The 25,777-nt window shown below is 34.4% G+C and overlaps 1 protein-coding gene across 34 annotated transcripts; it reads right to left on the bottom strand.

Moving 5' to 3' along the window:
• Nucleotides 1-403: 403 nt before the first annotated feature.
• LOC131076247 (disease resistance protein RPV1) lies at nucleotides 404-25,176 on the bottom strand. 34 transcript variants are annotated; one of them, XM_059213357.1, is made up of 20 exons: nucleotides 24,438-25,176; nucleotides 10,981-13,604; nucleotides 10,790-10,849; nucleotides 8,043-8,137; nucleotides 5,768-5,864; nucleotides 5,419-5,513; nucleotides 5,086-5,153; nucleotides 4,404-4,488; nucleotides 4,163-4,297; nucleotides 3,982-4,045; nucleotides 3,615-3,726; nucleotides 3,247-3,352; nucleotides 2,805-2,936; nucleotides 2,611-2,702; nucleotides 2,390-2,494; nucleotides 2,194-2,250; nucleotides 1,871-1,945; nucleotides 1,331-1,578; nucleotides 984-1,187; nucleotides 404-885 (listed from the first exon to the last, which is right to left on the bottom strand). In XM_059213357.1, the coding sequence occupies exons 1-2, from the start codon at nucleotides 24,947-24,949 to the stop codon at nucleotides 11,114-11,116; spliced, it is 3,003 nt and encodes a 1,000-aa protein (XP_059069340.1). In that variant the 5' UTR covers nucleotides 24,950-25,176; the 3' UTR covers nucleotides 404-885; nucleotides 984-1,187; nucleotides 1,331-1,578; nucleotides 1,871-1,945; nucleotides 2,194-2,250; nucleotides 2,390-2,494; nucleotides 2,611-2,702; nucleotides 2,805-2,936; nucleotides 3,247-3,352; nucleotides 3,615-3,726; nucleotides 3,982-4,045; nucleotides 4,163-4,297; nucleotides 4,404-4,488; nucleotides 5,086-5,153; nucleotides 5,419-5,513; nucleotides 5,768-5,864; nucleotides 8,043-8,137; nucleotides 10,790-10,849; nucleotides 10,981-11,113. The 34 variants fall into 34 exon arrangements, with proteins under 34 accessions (XP_059069340.1, XP_059069343.1, XP_059069338.1 ...); XM_059213360.1 differs by having other exon boundaries at nucleotides 5,768-5,846; XM_059213355.1 differs by having other exon boundaries at nucleotides 5,768-5,846; nucleotides 8,048-8,137.
• Nucleotides 25,177-25,777: the final 601 nt, after the last annotated feature.

Raw genomic sequence — 25,777 nt, 5'->3', positions numbered from 1 at the left:
TTCTTCATTTGTGTATTTCCTTGGAATATGTGACTTTTTGTCATATCCCAGACAAATGGAACGCAGCTGCAGATTGTACCACTTAATTGAGATTAAGAGAATTGTTTATTGTCGTGCTTTATATTTATTTTGTGTTTCAATAAATTTTAACTCCTTTCAAGTGTCAATTAAGAATCACAAAACATACTTTAGAATGAATATCTTTTACAAAATACAGCACCATCTCCTATGAGAATGTAAATCATCCGGTTTGGTCATGTCAAGGGATTCAGAAATTTAAAATGTAACTTAATCCATAGGTAGACCAAAAAAACCCTACGATTATAAAATTTAGACGTGACCTCGACATGGATCCTTGAATCTTGCTGAGCATTTGTTACAGCTCTTCATTTTACGAGTACTCTGTCAAACATGTCCTCACATGTCATTTCATAATGATACCCCACAATACCAGAATTACAATTGCATATGTTGTATTTTGTTGATAGAATTACAGAATGATACCATCCGTCCTTGAATTCATGTACACAATTTACATTTGGCTTTGGATTTTTTTGGTCTAGAATTTGTTTGATCAAAGAATGGCCATCGCTATGATTAATTTGACTTCTTAGCTACAAGTAGTATTAATCACAATGTCTTGAAAATCATCAGCCTAGCCTTCAGCTGGGAAATCAATTCCCTCTTTGGATGAATCTTCTGAAATTGATACGTGTCTTCAGAAATTATAGTGGTGGAGACTGGAAAACGATAAAAATCTTCTCAATCATCACCTTCTACATTCTGCAGCCCGTCATCAGAGTTTACATCTATTTTAACTGCTGATGACTGCACTGTCAGCCTTGGAGCAGGCAGAGTAGTTGCCAAACTTGAGGTGGTCTCTATCTGCACAGGAAAAACAACTATTAGATGCAGCTTGTGGTATTCGCTAGCTTCTAATAAAGTGTATGGAGTAGAAGTTCTAAAATTAAAATAAGTCACACCTTGATCACTGATGGGCTGATCAAAGAGGGTAAGTAGTTCAATTGATAAAGCACTCCAGCAATAAATTGGAAGATCTTAGGTTTGAGTCTTAACTGGTTTATGTGAGCTGTAGCTCAACGTGTGATATCAAAGTCAGGCTAGGATTCCCAAACACCTGAACAATGAATTAAGGATGGTGTTGGAAATAAGCCACTTGAACTAATCTGCAAATATAACTAACATGTCTCAGAAAAAGACAAATTAAAGCAGAATTCAAAGAGAACAAAATAAGCTAATCACGTTTCTTTATTGTAACTTTATATTTCAATTGAAAATCTGAAAAAGAAATTTGTCGCTTCATCAGTACCTGTATTAAAATTTGAATTAAAGAGAACATAGAAGTTCAGCTGGTAGAGCGCTCCAGCAACAAATGGAAACTCCTAGGTTTGGGTCTTGGCTGATTCATGAGCTATAGTTCAGTATGTCATATCAGAGCTGGGTTAAGAGTCCCAAACACCAACAATGTGGCTAATGAGGAGCCAATAGCTCAATTGGTAGAGCAGTCCAGTAGTAAATAGAAGGTTCTAAGTTTGAGTCATAGCTGGTCCACATGAGCTGCAACTCAAAATATTGTATCAGAATCTAACTAGGAGTCCTAAGCATCTGCAATGTACACCTGGACCAATGATAGACTGGCTAAAGAAGGGACAATAACTCGATAGAAATTCAAGTCCTAACTGATCCATATGAACTAAAAATAAATTGAACTGATATTCTACAATTTATCCTCTTCAATATTAAATTGAATAGCACAATGAACATTATAATTCAATTTTTTCTTCTAAACAAAAATAAATAAATCCTGAAGGAATTATATGTTAAATGAACGCCAGGGGCTTGACTATACCTGTAACTTTCTTCAGCCTCTACAGAAGCAGAAATGGTTATAGGCTTGACTACACCTGTGAACTTTCTTCAGCCTCTACAAAAGCAAACCATAATTATAGTTTATAAAACCAAATCAAGAACATTTTATTGGGATTCGCTAGCTTCTAATAAAGTGTATAGGAGTAAAATTCTAAAGTTAAAATAACTAAAAATAAATTGAACTGATATTCTACAGTTTATCCTCTTCAATATTAAATTGAATCGCACAGCAGTGAACATTAATTCAATTTTTCAAAAAAAATAAAAAATTATATATCAAATGAAAACCAGGCTTCACTATACCTGTGAACTTTCTTCAGCCTCTACAGAACCAGAAATGATTATCAGGCTTGACTATACCTGTGAACTTACAAAAGCAAACATAATTATTTTTTATAAATCAAATCAAGGACATTTTGTTGGGATTCACTAGCTTGGAATAAAGTATATAAGAGTAAAAGTTTTAAAGTTCTAAATTTCGGTTGAAAATAAGTCATACCTAGATTAATGATGGGCTGATCAAAGAGGGCCAATAATTTAGTTGATAGAGTTCTTCAATAGCAAATAAAAGGATCTAGATTCGATCTTAGCTGCTCTATATGAGCTGTAATTCAACATGTTGTATCAAAATCAGACTACAGGTTCCAAACACTTAAAAAAAAGGTGTTAAAATAACCCAAACACTTAAAAAAAGGTGTTGAAAAATAACCCAAAACATACTTGCACATTCAAATCTTCAAAAAATTTATGGAGACAATTGATGCAAGGTTTCTGTACAGCTCTCAGAATATTTTCTTTGGTGTTGTGTGAATCTGCAGAACACTTAACAATTAAAAGTGATCTTATCAAACTTATCATTATTCCCACTACCAGCAAGAAAGTTAATTTATCAAAGAGGTCATTAGACGCTTCACCAGAGACTAGTTTCTTAACCATGAAATTTCCAAAGTACCGCTGACAATCTTGTGGAATGGTTTGCCCCGAAGACCATCAGAGAGTTTCTATATAGTCCCTGCTATTTTCATCCATGCAAGTTTCATCTTTACCTACAAAAAGTAAAAGAAAAAACATGCAGGTAAAGGTAACTAGAAAGGAAAAAATATTCCATCATAATATATGTTCAGAGATAGATGAGCATTTAGCCATAGAACTGATACTTTACAATTGATTATAACTTTAGTAGCCAACAAATCATATCACTTAATACACGTCTATAATAATGTGCTAAGTTGTTGGGAACATGCATCTATTAGTTGCAAAAATAAGACATTCTCACTTTGAAGACTTTCAAGTTTAAAGTTTGTAGCAACAAAGTTCATGCAAGAAAATATTGTTACAAGAGGAAATGTTACAAACCAATACATTCTGTTGGCACTAGAGTCGAGATGTCTCCCATATATGCAGCAACCATGGAGACAGAAGGGCCGGTGTAGCATAGAACAGTATTGATGCCACTTGGTGTCTGCTTCCGTGGAGCATAGTAAGCAGGTCAAACTTAAAATGAGGTCATGCAATTCTATATTCAAAGAATAGCATCTACATAATCATTCAGTCCCAAGTATACGTGTGCATTTGATCAAAGACAACAAAGCAACTTCAAGAGAGAAGATTCTAAATGTGGTTATCCTTCAAACCTCAAAATCCTACACTCATAAAGAGTGACAGACTAATTATTTGACAAAAAGAAATGTTACAAACCAGTACTACAAAGTACAAACCAATACATTGTGTTGTCACTAGAGTCCCAATATCTCCCATAAATACAACAACCATTGAGGCAGGTCCCAATGGAGTTAGAACTTGCATAGAACAGGATTGATGCCACTTGGTGTCAGCCTGTGTGGAGAAGAGTAAGTAGGTCAAGCTTAAAACGAGGTCATGAATTCTATATATTCAAAGCATAATCATTCTGTCCCAAGTGTATGCGTGCATTTGATCGGAGAAACAAAGCCACTTTAAGAGGAAAGATTCTAAATGGGGTTATCCTTTAAACCTTAAAGTCCTACACTCATTAGAGTGACAGACTAACTATTTGACAAAAAGAATAAGAAGGATGCAAACTTAATACAACCAATGAGGCAAACAACCAACCTCAGAGCTTAGCTGACAAATAAGCCTCGCTATTCGTAATGAAGAAGCAATTAAAACACTGTATCTTGAAAAAGCAGATTCATATTGTAAAGTATCAGTTCTATGGTTAAACTGCTGATAACTGCACATAATATTCTTGTCAAAATGCAACACAGTAATAAACTGATCTCATTCAGTTTACCATATAACTGCTGATAACTGATCATAAAATACACCATTCAGCAAGAATATTTTTAACTGCTGATAACTGCACAGCCAGTTTTGGAGTAGGCAATGGGACAGGCAGTGTAGTTGCCAAACTTGACGCGGTCTCTATCTGTACAGGAAGAACAACTATTAGATGCAGCTTACTATAAATATGATCTTATGGTTTTTGCTTGCAACATTAAGCATCATTAGGATAAACATTTGGTTCTAGTTACCGCTTCAACAATCTGGTGGAATGGTTTGTCCCAAATACCCTCAGAGAGTTTCCCATATAGTCATCCGAGCAAGTTTCATTTTTGCCTACGTAAAGTAAAACAAAAATCATGTAGGCAAAGGTAACTAGAAAGATAAAAACATTCCATCCTAATATATGTTCATAGATAGGTGACCATTTATCCACAGAACCTATACTTTCTATTTTCCAATAGATTACAACATTAATAGCTAGGAAATCAAATCACTTAATACACATCTATCATAATCGTGCTAATTTGTTGTAAACATCATCCATTAGCTGCTAAAATAAGACATTCTCGCGTTGAAGACTTGACTAGACTAAGGTCCAAATGTCAGGTGGTAAACTTTAAAGTTTCCAGCGGAATTAGAACTTGCATAGAACAGGATTGATGCCACTTGGTGTTTGCTTCTGTGGAGCAGAGTAATCAGGTCAAGCTTAATATGATGTCATGCAATTCTATACTCAAAGCATAGCATCTACACAACCATCCAGTCCCAAGTACTTAGTATATGAGTGCATTTGATCAAAGAAATAAAGCAACTTCAAGAGAGAAGATTCTGAATGGGGTCATTCTTCAAACCTTAAAGTTCCGCACTCATAAGAGTGATAGACTGTCTATTTGACAAAAAGAATAGCAAAATGAGGCAAATGTTACGAACCAATCATTGTGTTGTGGCTAGAGTCGCAGTATCTCCCATAAATGCGGCAATAGGATTCCAATTGGTATCTGCTTACGTGGAGCAAAGTAATCAGGCCAAACTTAAAATGAGGTAATGCAATTCTATATTCTAAATATAGCATCTACATAATCATTCACTACCAAGTACATGCGAGCATTTGATCAAAGAAACAAAGCGACTTCAAGAGAGAAGATTCTAAATGGCGTTATCTTTCAAACCTCAGAGTCCCGCACCCATAAGTTTGACACTCATAAGTTTGACAGACATACTATTTGGCAAAATAATAAGAAGGATGCAGATTTAGTAACAAACCTCAGAGCTTAGTTGACAAGCAAGACTCCCAGCTATTCCTAATGGAGGAGCAATTACAACACTGTATCTTGGAATTTGGAAAAACAGATTCATCACTGCAATAAAATTATTTGGTCAACGACAAGATTTAAACCATTTTCTCATCATATCATAAGCACTTGCAGCCACGCACTACAAAATTGCATACAGAAACAGTGTTGATCACAATGTACAACATTCAGCAAGAGTATCCACTCGTTTACCAAACTTCAAAACTCAAAACACATTTATTTAGGCAAAATATATTATGAGGCACAAGAAGAATAATTGAAGTCCTAAGTAGTTCACACGAACAATCAAATAATTATACCTTCCAAATAATTTATGCATGTAGTTCATACAGAGCACAGTTATAGGAAGAGCTAAGTTTTCATCCTTGAAGCATTCATCTGCAGAAAATTCAGAACCTGGTTCATTTAAAATACATCCAATTCATTAGAAGTTAAGCCATCTGAATATGGTCTCCTCATGAATAGCATTATCGAAAAAAATGAAAGCAACAACCAAAAAAAATGAGATATTGCATGATTTCAAGGCTTACGAAATTGGGAAGTATACTCAAACCGAATATATCAGCCAAGAAACGTGCACGATAACATAAACACAGCGACCTATGCTACACAGACATTTGAACATGATAACCACAAAGATACAGAAATGGAAGACCATATTGATAATTGAATAATATGTTTTTGTTAATGATAAGTGTTAGATTAGAATGCAAATTAGTTGGAGTCTCATATAGTCAGATTAAAGCTTGAAAGGAACTCTAAGAAATTAATGGGATTCGTAATTCTACAAAATCTTTGTTAAGCAATTAGACACCATTTGATATAGCCAAGCCGAAGAAAATAGTGGATATATGGTAAACTAAATGAGACACAGTTTCCTACTTTCTTACAAGCATTAAATTTTTCATCAAGGCAATGCTGATCCCCAATTCGCACTCTACGCATAGAATGATAATACAAAGATACATAATACAAAGATAGAAATTGAAATAACATCAATGAAACCAAATACATTCGAATAAATTTAATTCAACACCTCAAAAGATTCATGAAAACTAAAATAAAATTGAAAATAAAATTTATGTTTATCCTGTATATATCAAATTCAAGAACACAATGGAATATGAAATTTATTTTACCTATCTTTTTGTATCCCAAATTGAGCAATGACTAGGTCTATCAGTAAGATAGTTACATAATAGAGTCTTGCCATAGCACCTATCCACAACACTTTTCTGTTTAGTTACAGATGGATGTATGGTTAGTCAACTAATTGGACTACCATCAATTAAGAAATGTTAACTGTTTGAAACTGCCACTGACTAAGGAGGAAGTGACTCAATTAACTGTTATTGATTGAGGTCAGAGTGAATAACTTATCAGTCATCTGCCACCAATTGAGGATTGATTGCCAATAATTAAAATGTTGGGATTACAAAACAACATATGAGGTAGAAGAGAAGACACTTTTTAGAAAGTTAACAAAACATGCCACCCCTCATTTCAATACTAGTGGCACTGTTAAAAAAGCTCTCACAAACCTTAGAAATGCTTGTACACCTCTCACAAACCTGAGTAAGGATTACAGATAAGGACAAAATTCAAACCTTAGTAATGCTTGTACATCTCTCACAAATCTTTACTATTTTTTTAATATTTTTTCTTATTTCTTATCTTTTAAAATAATAAACCTTTTAATTTTCTTTTAAAATAAATTTTCTTAATAATGAATTATAATTCCATTCGTTTAGCAACTTTCAAAGCATGCTTTTATGAATAATTTTTTTTTAAAATTGTCTAAAGTTAAATAATTCAATTATTGTTTATTGATTTTAATTTAAAGAGAATTGACGTCTAAAATGTTGAAAATAATCTATATGAAGGTCAAAGATGGATTGGCCATAAAGAAGATAGTAGGTCAATGATAGAACACTTTGGCAATAAATGGAATGTCATAGATTTGAGTCCTACTTGATCTTTAAAAGAACTCAACATAATATTAGAGTCGATTCAAGTTAAGAACCCCAAGCATCTATAGCGTGGTATTAGAGGGAAATGACTATCTAGCCCCTAGGATGCACTAATGCATAGGTTATCCTCATACACCATAACTTAAGATAAATTATGCATTGGTACATTCTAAGGGCTGAATAGCCATTTCCATTTAAGAGGGGGTCGTGTAAATAAACCACACTTGAACTCACAACAAAGAGTCCACCAGCTTAATAATAAAACACTACAACATAAATAAAACAGCCATGAAAAACACCATTTCACCCTTAAAACTAGAAATAAACCTCATTGAACATTTATTCATGATGTCAAATGAACAACCAGCCTTAAACCACACACACTAAACAACATATTAAGTCTAGAGAATCAGTCAACTCTGAGTGTTTAACACTTTTTAACCTAAAAATCAAAGCTTAATTTATGTGATTTAAGCCGTCCTCAAATAAACATGATAATCCTCCATGAACATTCATTAATCATTTAAGTGGATATCAAAATTCACCTAAATGTATAGATAAATGTATACTAGTTTAAGAAGTACAATTGCAAGGGAGTGCGTACCTTACAAAGGAAACCAGTAGATTATTATACTAGGCGTCGGACCATGTGATACTCATAACACCAGCATCGTTATCGTGGACTCCCAAATCCTCAAACTTGTCAAGAGCCGAAATCCTCAAACTTGTCAGTTAATTAGTTTAGGGTTTGCAAGTAATATAATGTCTGTCTATGGCTGAAAAATATAATAATAAATTTATGTTTCTAAATGTTGGTCAGAACAATTCTGGCTTAAGTAATTATAGTAGTATATTGAATGTAGTTTATTCTAGTGAGTTAAGGACATCACAATAATCAACAAAACAACATCATCACAATAATCAACAAAGCAATGTTGGGCTAGTTCACTGCTTTGGAGAATTGAACAAATGTAGGTGCCCTGCTAACAATTCTTCTCTGTATTTTGGTTGTATGCATGTTTATGGCTTTCTTTGATTTCTATGATGGTGAGTTTGTATAAAACATTTTAAAAATTTTATTTTATAGATTCTAGTGACACTTGTGAAAGTAGTTATATAATATTTTCAAATTTTCAAAATTAATTTTTTTTTTCTCAAAATTGTAAGAAAAATAAACAGATAACAAGGTTAATAAGATCAATTTGAGTGAAAACAGATTTGTTCAATGAATAGATCTCTTGAACGGCATGCTTCCACCACTCAATCTATTCTCTTTACCATTGATCTGAATGCCTATAATGTTTGAAATGACTTTGTGTTAACTGAAGCTTCCAAATCACATCGGATTGAATGCTTTTTTAAATAATATTTTTTAACTTTAATTATTTTGTGAGGTAACAACTTTGACAAACAAGCTTTGGATCAAAATAAGAGAAGTAGAAAGCAAGAAGGGCAAACCGTCCAACAAAGAAAAGAGCACTATACAACCTTGTCTTTATCCACTAACTGATCCAACGGGTGAAATAGTTCTGAAGATAATTGGCCCCTATCTACAATATTCGAACTGTACATTTGATCACAAGCCCATTTGGCTAGACAATCTACTACTCTATTCCACTCCCTAGGAATGCGAATAAAAGTAAAAGATTTCAAAGAGCCACGCAACCTGAGAATCCATCTAATACCCAAAGCTAAATGCCAATTGACATCATCTAGCCCCTACTCGTGCAATAGAGTCACCACCACTTGAGAATTGAATTCACAAATAATCATTTTCCAACCAAGAATACAACATCACTCTACAGAATAGAAAATTAAAAGAGCCTCCTCCATATAATTATTCATATGAAGAACCTTATAATAGAAGAAAGAAGAGGCTCGGTGGCCTAGGGCACGACATCACCCATCTATCTATCCTTTATATACGTAATACCAGTCATCAGTCGCACCATGTGTATATTATTTTTCCAAGATTTTCAATGATTTTGCCCCTGGGAAGGGGCAGGGGGGGGGTGGGGGGGGGGGGGGGGGGCGGGGTTGTGGGGTGGTGAGAACTTCGGAGAACCACCACCCCCCACCCATCAACTAGAATTCCCTATACATGCACACAATAACAATTAATCTACCTCTAATTAATTAGTAAATTAATCAGCCTCCTAGCCCTAGTCAAGCCCCCCTTATTAATCAGTAATTAATTCGCTTGCTAGCCCTTAAAATAGTAGTAGTTAATTTGAAATTGATAAGCCTGCTAGCCCTTCTATCAAGAATAGTAGAAATTAATTTTCTTTTGGCGTATTCTAAAATGACCAAGATTGCCCCAAGAAGAGCCATCAATATTAATTTTCAAAACTGTTGAGGAGGGATCCACCAACCCTCCCGATTTATATTCCACAAAGGATGTTTGCATCTATTCTACATGACCTGCCTACCACTCCTCCCTTCAAGAGAAGGGTCATCTCCCTAAAGAGGAACATTCAACCAATTGCAAATAGCAACATCTCCAAGGTCCACACCTCATTAAAGTCACACTTTCCCAGTTTAACTGTTTTATAATTACTTTCATGTGTTGTATTTTTTAATTTCCATAAGAATAAAGTACTAAAAAATAAACTACTATAGACATCTTGAATAAATCTCTCTAAAACAATCTATGATATATTCAATTATGGTCATTTTATTTAACTTTCAAACTATTTTATTTATGATAAATTTTATTAATTGTTTATTTTAGAAATATAATGTCTATTAAAAATAATGATATTTTGAATGAGAATGACTATCACATTTAAGATTTTAAAGATAAAAGTGTTTGTTAATACACTCGTACCATTACATTATGCCCCTTGTTACCATTGTAGAATGTTTCTCTATATTAATAACTATTGAATTATAAATAAAGTGGTTTTAAAACTTTTATAACTCTCAAACCCATTTATCTATACATATATTTAGAACATAATTATATAAAAATTAAAATAAATAATTTTTTTTTTTAAGATATGATTTCTCTACTACTATTCATCTTCAATAAAGAACAAAAATATATAATATTAAAAAAATTAACAAAAAATAAAATAATAAAAAATAAATAATAATTTAAATAAATATTAAAAAAAATGTTGATATAAATTATTAAATTTTATAAAAATGTTAAGTTAAAAAATTTATAATTATACTTCATTTAAAATTTTTAGATATTCTATATATATAACACTTTTATTATATTTCTTAAAAACCATATAATTTTTATTATTAATGAATATGAAAAAAAATAACAATCTAACTAGAATAAATCTAAAATATACCCTAACATTTACTCTCCCATAGAAATAAACTGAAAAAATAGCTTACCATTGGTCATCATAAAAGTGGTTAGCTTTAATCTCCCAACTTCCAACCTTGACCGCATCTCTGCAAAGTCATCACCAAACACTAATGCGTCAAATTAGGAAAACGAAAAAAGTTTGTATTAATATTCTCCTACTCTAAATAAAAGAAAATAACACCACTTATATCTTATCACGTATTTGAAGTGTACCCACCTCACCTTCAATCTCTTTTCCACCCAACAATAAAAGTCTTCATCACTCACTCTATTATTTGTAGTTGATGCCAAAATTCAGCTGTGATATCGGGGAGGTTATTTAAATTTGTACACCCTCCCAAGTCTAAATGCTACAGCTGTGATAGGTTGCCAATGGTATCGGGGAGGTTATTTAAATTTGTACACCTTCCCAAGTCTAAATCCTGCAGCTGTGATAGGTTGCCAATGGTATCGGGGAGGTTATTTAAATTTGTACACCCTCCCAAGTCTAAACGCTGCAGCTGTGATAGGTTGCCAATGGTATCGGGGAGGTTATTTAAATTTGTACACCCTCGCAAGTCTAAATGCTGCAGCTGTGATAGGTTGCCAATGGTATCGGGGAGGTTATTTAAATTTGTACACTCTCCCAATTCTAAATGCTGCAGCTGTGATAGGTTGCCAATGGTATCGGGGAGGTTATTTAAATTTGTAAACCGTCCCAAGTATAAATGCTGCAGCTGTGATAGGTTGCCAATGGTATCGGGGAAGTTATTTAAATTTGTACACCATCCCAAGAATAAATGCTGCAGCTGTGATAGGTTGCCAATGGTATCGGGGAGGTTATTTAAATTTGTACACCATCCCAAGAATAAATGCTGCAGCTGTGATAGGTTGCCAATGGTATCGGGGAGGTTATTTAAATTTGTACACCCTCCCAAGCATAAATGCTGCAGCTGTGATAGGTTGCCAATGGTATCGGGGAGGTTATTTAAATTTGTACACCCTCCCAAGTATAAATGCTGCAGCTGTGATAGGTTGCCAATGGTATCGGGGAGGTTATTTAAATTTGTACACCCTCCCAAGTATAAATGCTGCAGCTGTGATAGGTTGCCAATGGTATCGGGGAGGTTATTTAAATTTGTACACCCTCCCAAGTATAAATGCTGCAGCTGTGATAGGTTGCCAATGGTATCGGGGAGGTTATTTAAATTTGTACACCCTCCCAAATCTAAATGCTGCAAATGTGATAGGTTGCCAATGGTATCAGGGAGGTTATTTAAATTTGTACACACTCCCAAATCTAAATGCTGCAGCTGTGATAAATTGCCAATAGTACGAGAGAGCTTCTTTAACTTTATACAATAACTCAGATCTAAACTCTGCAGCTTTGACAAGTTGCCAATGGTACGAGGGAGCTTATTTAATTTTCTGCAGTTTCTCAACTGTAAATGCTGTAACTGTGAGAGGTTGCCAAGAATGTAAGAAAGAGAATATTGGAGGTTGGAAATATTCCCGTCTGTTTGCAGTATTCTCAAATCCATAAGTCTGAAGTGAAATGGCCGCTGTATTGCAAAGCGCCACATGTTACGCATAAGACTGAAGTGAGATGGCTTCTCGCAATCTTGCAACTGTAGCCATATCAAACTTGGAGGAAGCATGGCTCGCGTGATACCGGCAATGGGCACATTCTCCAAGTGAAGTAATCTAAGACCAGATCCGTACAACGTCTCAAATCGTTGTGAATTACCTCCGTTGAGTCGAAGGCGAGAGAAATTGTTGTTATTGGATACTCCCCTGCTTAAATGATCTGCATTCCATAGCCGGGTACATTCTCTCTCTCTTTCAGCTGCTATGCTTCGCCCCATATCTCGCAAATGGTCATGCATATCAAACACACCTTTGTCATCAATCTTTATTAGTAACTTCAGGGAAAGATTATGTACAGCTGTGTGTACCGTCTTATACAAAGATTTCCAGAAAACAATGGGAAGCATTTTGTGTTCACCAATGAAGAAGCAAGCGATGTCGAGAAATATCTCTTTCTCCTCTTCAGTAAGAGCATTGTAACTGATTTTGAGTCTTTCATGAATGTCTGGGTGGAGAGTAATGTTGTGAAAGGCTTCTGTCCAGCAATCTGGGTCATTCTGCTTATCATACAACAAGGATCCAATGACTTCCAGCGAAAGAGGATGCCCCTGACAAGCCTCCACTATTCTTTCTGACAGATCTTTGTGAGTGGGAGTTGGATGTTCTCTGAGAAAGGCGTGCCAACAAAATAGTTGGAGACCTTCATTTATCAATAATCCACTCATCTCATGAATGCATTCAGATAAGACCCCAGCATGACGGAGAATGTGCCTATCTCTGGAAGTAATGATAACTCCGCTACCAGGGGCCAGCCAATCCCCATCCAAAGCATTTAATTGCTCAACACCATCCACATCATCTAAAATGAGAAGCACACGTTTTTGTCTCAAACGATGCCTGAACAAAGATATGCCCTTCTCAACGCTGTCCACTTCTTCATCATGATTGGCTAAATCTTTTAGAATTTTTTTCTGCAATTTTGTGAGGCCCATGAATTCTGCAGCAGTAGCGCGGACATTAAACACAAAAGACGCAGCGTCAAATTTAGCAGAAACTTGATTATAGAGAGCCTTGGCAAGAGTGGTCTTGCCAATACCACCAATACCCCATAATCCAGCTTTATTCACACCTCCCTCTGAATTGAGTTTAAATTTGTGAATGAGATCGTGGGTCAGGCTTTCAAGTCCCACAGGGTGCTTGGCAACCTGTAAGTGCACTCTGTCGAATGTCTTGATCACGTCATTCACTACAGTCTTTATTAGCTGCGCTTCAGAGCTGCACATGGCCGATTTAATTCAAAGGAGATTTAAATTAATGTTCTCAAAACAGCTACAAAACGCAAAAGCAGTAAAAGAGATAAAGGTAGCAAAAGTCTGAAAACATATCAAGTCGAAGAGAAAAGTTGGAAAATAAAAAAACATTATTATATAAATTATGAAAGCGCAAGCGAGAAATACAAGTTAATGTTAAAAATAATTTAACATTCAATAATAGATTTATACTAATTATAATAAATTTATTAGAACATATGTTATGGGAGTTATAGAGTTGTAACAATAAAAATAATATATTTATTTTTTCCTTGGTACTCATCAAATGAAAGGTCTATTGACAATTTTTCCAAATATTCTAATATAAATTTGGTTCATGACTAGTTTGATTTTTAAATATATCATTTATTATTTTGGATTACATATGCAAGTAAGGACTCGATATAAGTCTTTTTTCATGTCCAAAGTTGACCATTGAACTTTTAAAATTTAAAATTAAAATTTAGATATTGTTGAACTATTGGAGAACCATTTTACTAGCTATTGTGACCTTACCCAATATATATGTTGTGTTCATATGTATCTTATGTTAATATTTTTAAAGAGATATTTGTTTATTTAGAATCACAAGGATGACCTACGAATCTTAAAGATATACTTTGGATTAGATATGCGAGTAGGGAATTCACCCAAGTCCTTTTTCATGTTGAGAGTTGGCCCTTAAACTTTTAAAATTCAAAATTGAAATTTAGATATTGTTAAAGCTATTCGATAACCTTTATACTAACTATTGTGAGCTGACCTAATATATATTTGTGTTTACATTGTCTTGTGTCATTATTTTTAAAGAGATATTTGTTTCTTTAGAATCATAAGGATGGCCTACAAATCATTAAGATATACTTTAGATTGGATATGCAAATAGGGAATTCATCCAAGTCCTTGTTCATGTCCAAAGTTGACCCTTAACCTTTTAAAATTGAAAACTGAAATTTAGATATTGTTGACCTATTTGACAACCTTTTTACTAGCTATTGTGAACTGACCTAATATATATTTGTCTTACATTATTATTTTTAAAGAGATATTTGTTTATTTAGAATCACAAGGATGACCTACAAATCATCGGATAATTAATGAGAATATCCATGCGACATTATATCAGCATATTGGTCCATTGCATGTGATATTGTTGGTGTCAATCATTGTTCCAAAATTGTTGAATCCATACACAAGGGCTCTAACAAAGGGGAACATGATATTCAAAATTCAACAATTTCCTTGAATGTGTGTACAACATCACCAATCATTACTGAATTTAGATATTAAATGACCAAGACAAACAATTTTCAATTAATTGCGTGAATACAAGTTCAAGTTCACATTGGAAGATCAAATCTACAAGTGCATATTTCAACCAGAGTAAAACCCAACTAGTTTGCAAATATTGAGACACTTTTATAATCGGACCCTAAACTCTGACATTGCAGTGAATATAGTTCTTACACCTTAAGCATCATTTTTTGATCTCTTGAAACAATTTCATGCATCTTAGTGTTGTGTCTAAAATATACATGCATATATTTGAACCAAATAAAATGATAACTAATTTACAAATAATAAAACACTTGTCTAATTAGACCCTAAAATTTTAGCACTTCAATAATACAATTTCATGCATTTTAAACATCATTTCTTAGAAAATTCAATTAAGTAAATTATCCAAATGGAATCCTCTTTATTATATAAATTAAATTATGGGTGTGTTCCTTGTTGAAATTTGTCTACTTATTTTAAATTTGTCCAATTTATTTTACATAATTTATAAAATTTCACATTCAAATGTGTTAATTTAATTTAATATATATTTTATATCTACATAAATAATTTAACTCTAAATTATTTGAAATAAAAATATTTATTCAATTGGTTTAGAATATATCTAGTTTATTTGGATTGAGTTAATTTTATTTCAAATCGATTTATGGTTTAATTAAATTTTAAATATTTTCTATATCTACTTAAGTAATCTAATATTATTAGTCTAGTTTATTTGTTTTGCGTCAACTTAATTTCACATAGTTTTAATATTTGCACAAGAAATTTAAGTTTCCCGTATTTAAAATAATAAGATTAACTTGCTTTATTTTGAATAAAACCAAATCATCTAGAATAGAATCTAATTTGTTTAAGAGGAACAAAGCCTAATTTAATCAGAATAGATTCTAGATATATAGACTAATTACAAGTCTACATTATTTGAAGTTAAATACTTTATTACTATTGAATACTTTAGTATAAATATTTTTAGTTGGTGCACACTTTCAATGGATCTTAATTACATGTCACAATGGTGTAACTGTGTTACCATGGCATTTCCAAGTGTTTTTAGTCTCTCTATCTAAATTCTTTAGCTCATTATCTTATTATCTAATTCCCATTTCCATCTATATATTATTCCTCGACATCACACTAGGTGACCTTATCCCTTGCATATCTAACATTCACTACCATATATTAGTGGATATGTTTATCTATGGTTGTTTTACATGTTAGTACTAACACATGTTTATATATCATATGACATTTTTTGTGCTTGCATGAGATGTTTGTATAGGTTGCAGCTTGTCTTACTTCACCATTTAGGATGACATCGGGGTGCATCACGTATAACCTTTTACTTTGTGTGCTCAAATTCTTATCTTTTTATGATCACTTGATATATCTTATTTGATCATCACATTATGTTATTACAGAGATTTATTGCATATATTGAATAGCAGACCCAAAAGCCAGACGAAAAAAGTTAAGGCAACGAAAGTATTCCCGAATATTCTACTCGTCCTCAATGAGTGTGAGAAGAGTCATCCACAAAGTGACCATTGGTTAATTGAGCAAGAGGACCAGGAGTCCCTAAAGAAGGTGACTCAGGCGAGGCAATACCCCTGACTCTACCAACCGCAATGGCATTGGCAAGAAAATACCCAAACCGCTCAGTCGTGAGCATATATAAGGAAGGCACGAGAGGGAAAACCTGCCGAATAGATCTGAACAAACCAAAGGTAGGAGATTGGCAACCATTGATGGTGATACACGTAGAGGCATCTGCACAGATTGAATAAAACAAGGACCAAAACCAAGAGCTTGAAGCATGGCAAGAATTAAGGGCCACTCAATTCTATCATAGGCCTTTGCAAAATCAATCTTGAGAACAATCGCATTATGTTTGCTGCAATGGGCCCACTCCATACCCTCCCACACAACAATAGTATTATCCAGAATGAATCTGGATTTGATGAACCATGTTTACTCGAGACACACAATCTGATGAAGGAGAAGCCTAATCTTCAAAGACAAAGCCTTGGCAATGATCTTATAAGAGACATTGAGGAGCGTAATGGGATGCCAATTGCAAATGTCTTCAGGGTCCCCAGCTTTAGGTATGGATTTAATGTTTCCTTGATTTATAATGTTACCTAAAAATTGAGAATGAAAAGCTTCTTGGTAGACCTTGAGTAAGTCAAGTCCCATACAAGGCCAAAGGGCTTTGTAAAATTCACAAAGAAAACCATCATAGCCAAGAGCTTTATCATTGACCATGGATAAAACTACTTCCCTGAGGTCTTCAAGAGAGAGCATCTGATCACAAAAAGCCTGGTGGGCTTTAGAGAGTCGACTAGGGACTACCGAAAGGCATTCCTGAAGGGCGGTACCACACTTAGAAGAAGTAACTTGAGCAATGAAGACCTTCTCATAGTGGCAAATAAAATCCTAGAGAACATCTGGTAGCTCAAACAACACTATTTGACCTTCCTTGATGTGCTTAATACCAAGTGAAAATGGCAAGCCCCGGGGGCAAGAAAAGATTCTTTAGAAGCATGATCTCCCATCTTAAGCCAATGCAACCTTTCTTTGATTTGAGCTCCTAGAGCAGTATGATTATTAGCAATCTAATTCTGGTGCCAAAGCAATGTAACCTTAACCTGTAACACAAGTGAGAAAGGGTTTGCTGCAAGATCCTTTGTGGCATGTCATAAAGCCAATGTGGTCGCTTCATAGGATTGTTGACAAAAGTTAGCAAGTTGTCGATTGTAGATTTTGAGATATCTCGTCGTGCGCTAGATGGCAAAGTTCCACCAATCAATGAACATCTGTGTTGCTAAGTAGGCCAACCCTCCAAATTCTATATTTTATGAATGTGGGCCACAGAAGGAGTGTGACTCAACAAAGAAATATTTAAAAATAATTGAGTACAAGACGAACAGGGGTGGCCCACTTGCCACTCAATAGAGAATTGAATAGGTTAATGATCTAACAAGGTCACATCCAACAACCACCTAATCGGGGGTTTATGACAGCTCCCAAAGGAAAAGGACTAAGTTTTAATCACAACACAATCAAGTCTCTTAAAGACTCTATGTGTACCCTCATGAAAATTGCACCACGCATGCCAAATTCTAGAAGGGTGACGCTAGGAAATGTTAGGATCATAAAGGCCCAATTTATTGCACATGTAAAACCACGCTTCTCTTTCCTTTCACCAGTCATCCAACAAAAAGGAATTATCCTTTCCTTGTCAGACATGTCTTCAATCATATTAAAATCCCCACATACAACCCAAGTGGCGGGTGGTAACAAGTCAACAACTCACCGCCAAAGACAAGATCTTTCAACAAGATCATTGGAAGCATAAACATTAATGATCCCAAAAGAGTGATTTTCAACTAACAAGAGAACCCAAACCACTCAATGATGTGTGTGATCTGAGTCGTTGGTCACAACATAAGGATGCCAACGTGGCGCCACAATAGAGACAACACCTTTGGAACTAGCCTCATGGTCTGAAGCAAAAACTAGACCACCTGGCCAAATAACATGACAAGCAACATGCAACATAAACACATAAATTTTACCTTCCTGCAAACATAACACATCCAACAATTCTTTTGACGAGTATTCCTTATAGAATATTTTTTGGAGAGGTCTATAAGACCTCGAACATTCCATGACAAAAAACTCATGGAAAAACTTCATGCATGGCATATGCATCCTCAAGAGAGGAGAAACTGTTCTGCAAGAAGGTGATGCTCAAGACGAAAGAAGCTTGACACTTTTCCAAAGTTCACCCATCATCCTCATCGCACCCAGGAGGGCTACAAGAGCAACAAAGAGATGGCGGTTGTGTTGAAACTAAAGAAGCGAGGAGAGAAGTATGCACCCAAGCGGAGTGAACACCACCATCCCCAGCTTTATCCTTCCCCTACATTGTAGAGTTTGAAACTGAAGACAAAATGGGTCAAGGAGGCTACTCTTTCTAGGCCTAAGGTGGTGGCTGAGGTTGCGACCGCGACTAAACCGCTAAAAGTCGAAGTAGTCTGAGAAGCCCCAGCATTCTTGCCTCAATGATTGACAATCATCCATCCTTCCTCAACCCTAAGGGTGGAAGATGATTTTAACTCCTTTGAAAGAGAGTGAGCCTTTGGTGCCGCCAGAGGGAAATCCCTTAATATTATGTTTCGAAGATTGACAAAGGAAGCAAGTGTTCGGGAGGTTTAGATACATAACCTTTTGAGTGTAACAAGTTTCATCAATCTAGATATCAATGGTATCTTTGAGGTCGCGAGACAAACCTCAACCTTAATACAAACCCTCTTCTGGGGACAAGCATGACAAAAATGGTCGAGCTCAACACAAACCACCTTACCAAGAGACTGGGCTATCATTTGCTAAAAAGGCCAATAAGGCAATAGTAAACGAGGGAATTCTACCCAGAAGGGGACTTTAGTTTTTTATCATCCAAGACGTAAGAGTCTCAATCACGAAGCATGCTTTTAGGGGGGACCCTCCCAACAAAATAGCCAATCAAAGTAAATTGCTCATGCCACTTGCAAGCACTATCAAAGTCTTCAACAAGATAAACAACATCAGGGATAGACATACCTTGTGAAACACCTTGGGAACAAATTTATGAGGCCGCTTGTTCAAAGATGCCATGGTCGCCAAACATCAACACTCCAACCACAGCATCAACTGCTGAGTTGAGGCCAGCTAAGGTCATAATAAACTACACAAATCCCACAGTAAATGCGGTATGACGACAGACAAACGCAAGAAGAACCAAAGAAAGCCGTGTCATAAAATTCAATCAAATATGCAAATGCAAAGCAAAGCTTTCAAGCCAAAATTTGAAAATATAGCTTTAGTGCCCATACACAACCCAACGGCCAAGCGTCTTATGCATACCAAATCAGATCAGATTTGGGTGTCAATGCATAGCTAAAAGCCTAAGTATAAAAATTTGATTCGCCAATTTCAAGTTTTGGCACTCAAATAAAGTGAGTCGACATGACCAATATGAAAAAAATGTAAATCTGATCTGATCCACCACACTAGAATCCAACTAAGGCCAAATTTAGATGCCAAAAGAAAATGTTGGTTATCCGGTTGCACGATGCAAAAGCCGAATTCAAACAAATGGCAAAGTTGATTTTTGCCATTAAGCTTTGTCGTCTAGACTTAAGATTTGAAATGCCAAGCAATTTAAGTATTTAAAATCAAAGTAATTTATAAATTTCAGATCAGCTTAAACCACACACACTAAGCTTACATTTCTAGGTTTAAAAGTGTTAAACATTCAAAGTTGACTGACATTTTCTAGACTTAATGTGTTACTTACTTTATGTGGTCACATTAAGAATCACTTCTAGACTTAAAAGTGTTAAACACTCAAAATTGACTAACATTCTTTAGACTTAATATATTGCTTAGTGTATGTGGATTAAGACTAGCAGTAACTTGACGCCCTCCATCTATTAGGCTCGCACCAGCAAAGGTCGTTTTTCAAGCATCAAAATACTAAATTTCAATGCCACAAATTCACCATCAAAGGCTGGAATTTAGACGCCAAGTCTATGTCCGAGCAAGTGAGTCGACCAAGCTTCATGCCTTAATGAATTTATCGAAATAACAAGTCGATGCTCCAACCCCCCATTGTTGGACGCCACCCTTCACTCGTAATACTCGTTTGTGCTTTGACTTATAGATTTAAATGCTTAAGTTGACCTGCTCGCCAGAATAGAGGGTCGATCTGGATGCCAAAATGCAGAACCAAAGTGAAATTGCAGGTCTCCTAAATAGGTCGCTATTATCTACTGTGACAAATTCTAATGCTAAATACAGGTCAATATTTCTCTGCAGAGAGCAGATTCCAAAAAGTACTTTGGAAATATTTCAACACCTTTGCACAGAAAATCTCAGTGTCAAAAATAGAGTGATCTCAGATTGCTAAACTCAATCCCTGCATACAAACTTTACACAAAATCGACTACACTCGTGCAAATATTGGTTTGCAAATTGCAAATTGCAAATAATCAAATATTTCTAAAAATATTGCAAATATTTAAACGCTTTGTACATTTAAATCCCTGAAAATGTAAATTTGCACAAATTGGCATTCCTTGCAGCAACCTTTGACCAAATATTAGCTAATTTGCTCACAGCGAATGCAAGCAAATATAGGCCTGCATACAAATTTTACACAAAATCGACTACACTCGTGCAAATATTGGTTTGCAAATCGCAAATAATCAAATATTTCTAAAAATATTGCAAATATTTAAACGCTTTGTACATTTAAATGCCTGAAAATGTAAACTTGCACAAATTGCCATTCCTTGCAGCAAGCTTTGACCAAATATTAGCTAATTTGCTCACAGCAAACGCAAGCAAATATAGGCCTGCACCTTTGATTCTAACCATAAATAGACACAAATTTGAGCCGCCTTTGCACAGATCTATGCAAAATGAAGTGAAATTTTGCAGATTATCCAAAATACAAGAAGACTTACAAATACTGACCAAATTATGGAATAATTTGCAAAGATCAATTATAAATTTCATAATATTTTGAATATTTTTTAATTGAATTAAACAACTTTGCCATGATTTGCGTCAATTTTGCAATCTTCATGCTGAACTTTCCTGGTAATCCTTTGCATCTCCCTTTGCACTAGCAAAGCTCTAATACCATGTGATATTCAGGCAGGAACCTAGGCAAAATGGAAACAATAAACAGACAAAATTTGAAAGAGCAAATGAAAAGTTTATCAAGTGAGATGGATGAGTGAGTGTGTAGGAAGAAGGTATAAATGTAGGAAAAGTATAAAGTATCTTATCTACCACAACAACCTTGGCACATAAGCAAAGCCAAGGAGTATTTATTGGATGAACGTTTTAATTGAAGCATAAAACGAACGACATTTGAATTTAAAAATAATATTATGGGACACTAAACATTCTCATATGTTGTCATGTGACTCTAAAGCTTCCTTGGAGACCTAAGGTAATTTGTCCTTAATGATTAAGAATCCTCCTCATATTGTCTTGAAATGTTACTAGCTCTCACAATTAAACGAACAATCAATGTATGCCCTCCAAATGAATACATCACAATCCTCATTGAAATTCATGTGCACCCACTAATTATTTCATGTATATAATCATTTGGCCCATCTTCTCCTTCGATCACGTTATCACTCTAAAATTTGTGTTCGCCAAAAACTTCAAAACACAAAGCAATATCATATGCCCCATTTTGTGTCATAAATATGCACTAGACTAACTCATATTATTTGTGCCCTCAAACTTCTAATGAACCATTTATGTTGGAATACAATATTGATAATTTTTGCGATCTTTGCTATCAAACCCGAACCATTGGCCATACTTTCTAATGATTCTCCTAATTCTTACTTTTCCTCTTTTCATGCAACCAAGTTTATGTCTTCATCTTTTGGATACTCAAAACACCTATAAGAATTTCTACTAAACTCTATCTTGATTAATCTTGAGACCATCTTGGTCATATTTGGTGTATCAATCTTGCACATGTCCTCCTAAAGTGTCGAAAAATAAATTATTCTTTCGCACATCACCAATGACATTTTTAGCATACCAAGATATTCCACAATCCTTTTGGTGACAATATACATCTTTATCCTATTTGTAATTTAAATTATATCCTATAGTACTCTAAACATAAGCAACAAAGTATAATAAGATAAGGTGCAACTCATGATCGAACTATAAGTAACTTTGGTCAATTAATGAGAGTGAGCAACTATTTTACACTTTTGGCTCTACTAGACCAGGAAAGGTGTTCCTAGAATTTTTTAGGAATAATTAAAGAGAAATGAAAATAATATGACCACACATATTACCATACCCTATGTATAAGGATTCTCTAAATATTATCATTATATACCCCCTTAAACTAGCTAATTGATCTTGTAGACCACAAGTTTCTAAACAACAAATTACTATTAGATTACAATACAACTGAAATGGAAATTTAGGTCAATAAATTGTAATATCATTTATAGCCTATTACTCATGTCTAACTTGTAAAAATCCAAAATATGCATAACTATCTAAAGATAGGTATCAAATTGAAGCTTAATTACTATTTGGCATATGTAAGTACTAATGAGTATATGTATACTAGTAGGATGTAGCTTTTAATAATTTATAATTTAGAATAATCTATAAAATATTTGGCATAAGTACTAATGAGTATATGCATACTAATAGGACATAGCTTCCAATAATTTAAAAAGAATAAAGGGTGTATTCATTGTAAAATATGATTAATTATCAAAAGAGTATGATTAATTATCAAAAGAGTATCAATGCCTTGCTCTATTGGTGACATAGTGAAGAATTAAATAGATTAGCAAATGCAACTATAAATTTGAAAGTTAAATACGAAACAACTAAAAAAACATAATAATTCTTCCATATAAGATCCCACCAATCTAGTTTTAATTTTACTTGAATGTAATTCTAAGAATCAAGAAACTTTACAACATTCCTTAGTCATCCATAAATGAACAAAGAATCTTATATACTACTAATGAATTTTATTTACATCTATTGAAAAATAATAATAAACAAAAGTAGGAATAAACTAGAATATGTTAAAATGCAACTAAAAATGCATTTATGCATATTTATATCTCCAACCTTAAAAATCTTTGAAATTTTATATTTTAGATGTAAACTAAAATGCACACAAAGCTTCAAAAAATGCACAAACAACTATATAGACTCTCAATATATTTGCCAAAGCTAAGGATTTGTAAACAATATGGTCTACATAAGCATATTTATGTATATACACAACTGCACATGTATCCAAAATTATTTATGTGTACGATTTCTATTGATCTATGAATTCAGCATAAATCAATTTAAACTAAAAAAAAAATTAGTTGTTTGATTCTCTTATTAAATATTTTGACTATCATATATTTGGTTAATCATGTATATGTGTTGATTTACTGCAATGTTTATAGCAAGTTTAGTATCATTAGCCTTTTGAATTTACATTATAACTTGTTTTGTTCACTATTATGAAAATTTTCACAATAGATACCCTCACGCATGTTTCTCCTACACATACAACTAGAGATCTAAGTATGTACATATAACATGTTACTTCAACCTCAATCTTATGAAGATATTTGTGAGTTTATTTAATTCTAATAAATATTTTTAATTAAAAATAAAATAAGAAACCCTATCTTTTAAGATATAATTGAATCAAGTTTAAACTTCTAATATTTTTTTTTTTGAAAAATTAATTTTCTTTGTTGTAATAGTTCGACTAAAAATTTTAACTTAAATAACTGATTTTTTTGTTGAACATCCTTTGGGTTCAACTAATAAAAATCCATTCCATAAAATCCTATTACTAAAATAACTGTCCTATCCTAAAATAAATGCTACTTTGTATAGAAAAGCAAGCAGTTAGAGATAGAAGGTAGGTTTTGTTACTTACCCTCCACTTAAATCCATGGACCACCCTGACCGAGAACAGATCTGGTGAAGGGCATCCTTCCATCCATCAATATCTGCTCCTTTATGGTATGATTGGGCATAGTGATTTAGAAATGCAGCCTTGTACGGACTGGATTCCTTGAGAGGAAATCTGACATCGGTTGGAAGCACATCATAAAACAGAGGAATGATCAAGCCCTTGGTGTTCACCATTGTTGCGGCCTCCCTGAGACACCATGCAGACTGTGCATAGCCTTGTGAAAATATAGGAATGCGTATGGCACTGCCCTTCAGTGCCCTTTCCAAGCTCGACTCAATTATTTCTCCCTTTTCCAATTTGTGGCTGTCTACGAAGACATCTAGTCCGGCAGCAGTGAGAGCTTCATAGAGATGATGAACCAGAGTCTCTCTCAATTCTCCCCTGAAACTCAAAAACACATGATATTCCTTACCGCTGTGGAAAGGAATTTTAGATGTGGAAGGCATGTATTGTTCCATCTTGATATCTTCCATGTTAAGAGTTGTAACTGAAAAGAATGGCAGAGAGGATTGAACCGAAACAGCTATATAGAAATTGAAGTCCTAGCAGGCAATCCGGTGCTACTTTGTATAATGCTAAGTGAAGCTTTAGCTGGATATAAGGGAAAACCCCCCTTAAGGTCAAGCTATTTCCAATAAGATGTGGAAAGCGTCTGTGGTTGGGTGTCAAGCTGTACATCTCTGCAAGAGATTCCCCACTACCGAAGCGATTAGCGGCAATGATGCAATGTGTGTTCGCCGTGGACCCAGTTTTGTTCATTTTTTCTTCGCCCAGTCATGTCATGTTCAATGACAGCCAAGTTTTATTAGTTTTTTAAACCCACCAGTCATGTCAACTTCTATTCATACTCAAGTAGTGCGAGTACAGTGGAGTGTTGGAATTGACGGCAAAATCTTAAAAAGGATCTCTTCACATGTTCAACGACTACTTTTACCAACATTGAGTGAGACTCACGACAAGCGGGGCCACTTTTATTGAATTTTCTTCTCCATTATCTGTCTTTTCTAATAATTTTTTTATCCTTCACATGTTCAACGACTACTTTTACCAACATTGAGTGAGACTCACGACAAGCGGGGCCACTTTTATTGAATTTTCTTCTCCATTATCTGTCTTTTCTAATAATTTTTTTATCCTTCACATGTTCAACGACTACTTTTACCAACATTGAGTGAGACTCACGACAAGCGGGGCCACTTTTATTGAATTTTCTTCTCCATTATCTGTCTTTTCTAATAATTTTTTTATCCTTCACATGTTCAACGACTACTTTTACCAACATTGAGTGAGACTCACGACAA

The sequence above is a fragment of the Cryptomeria japonica genome, chromosome 10 (assembly GCF_030272615.1).
Source record: "Cryptomeria japonica chromosome 10, Sugi_1.0, whole genome shotgun sequence".
NCBI lineage: Eukaryota > Viridiplantae > Streptophyta > Pinopsida > Cupressales > Cupressaceae > Cryptomeria > Cryptomeria japonica.
This window is presented reverse-complemented; position numbering and strand designations above follow the sequence as displayed.

What these genes read in the sequence shown, in the direction of transcription:
- LOC131076247 (XM_059213357.1), bottom strand. Translation starts at nt 24,949, where the DNA reads ATGGAAGATATCAAGATGGAACAATACATGCCTTCCACATCTAAAATT. An exon ending in TCCATGGATTTAAGTGGAGG is followed by an intron (nt 13,605 to 24,437) that starts GTAAGTAACAAA and finishes GGCCATGTGCAG; the next exon opens with CTCTGAAGCGCAGCTAATAA.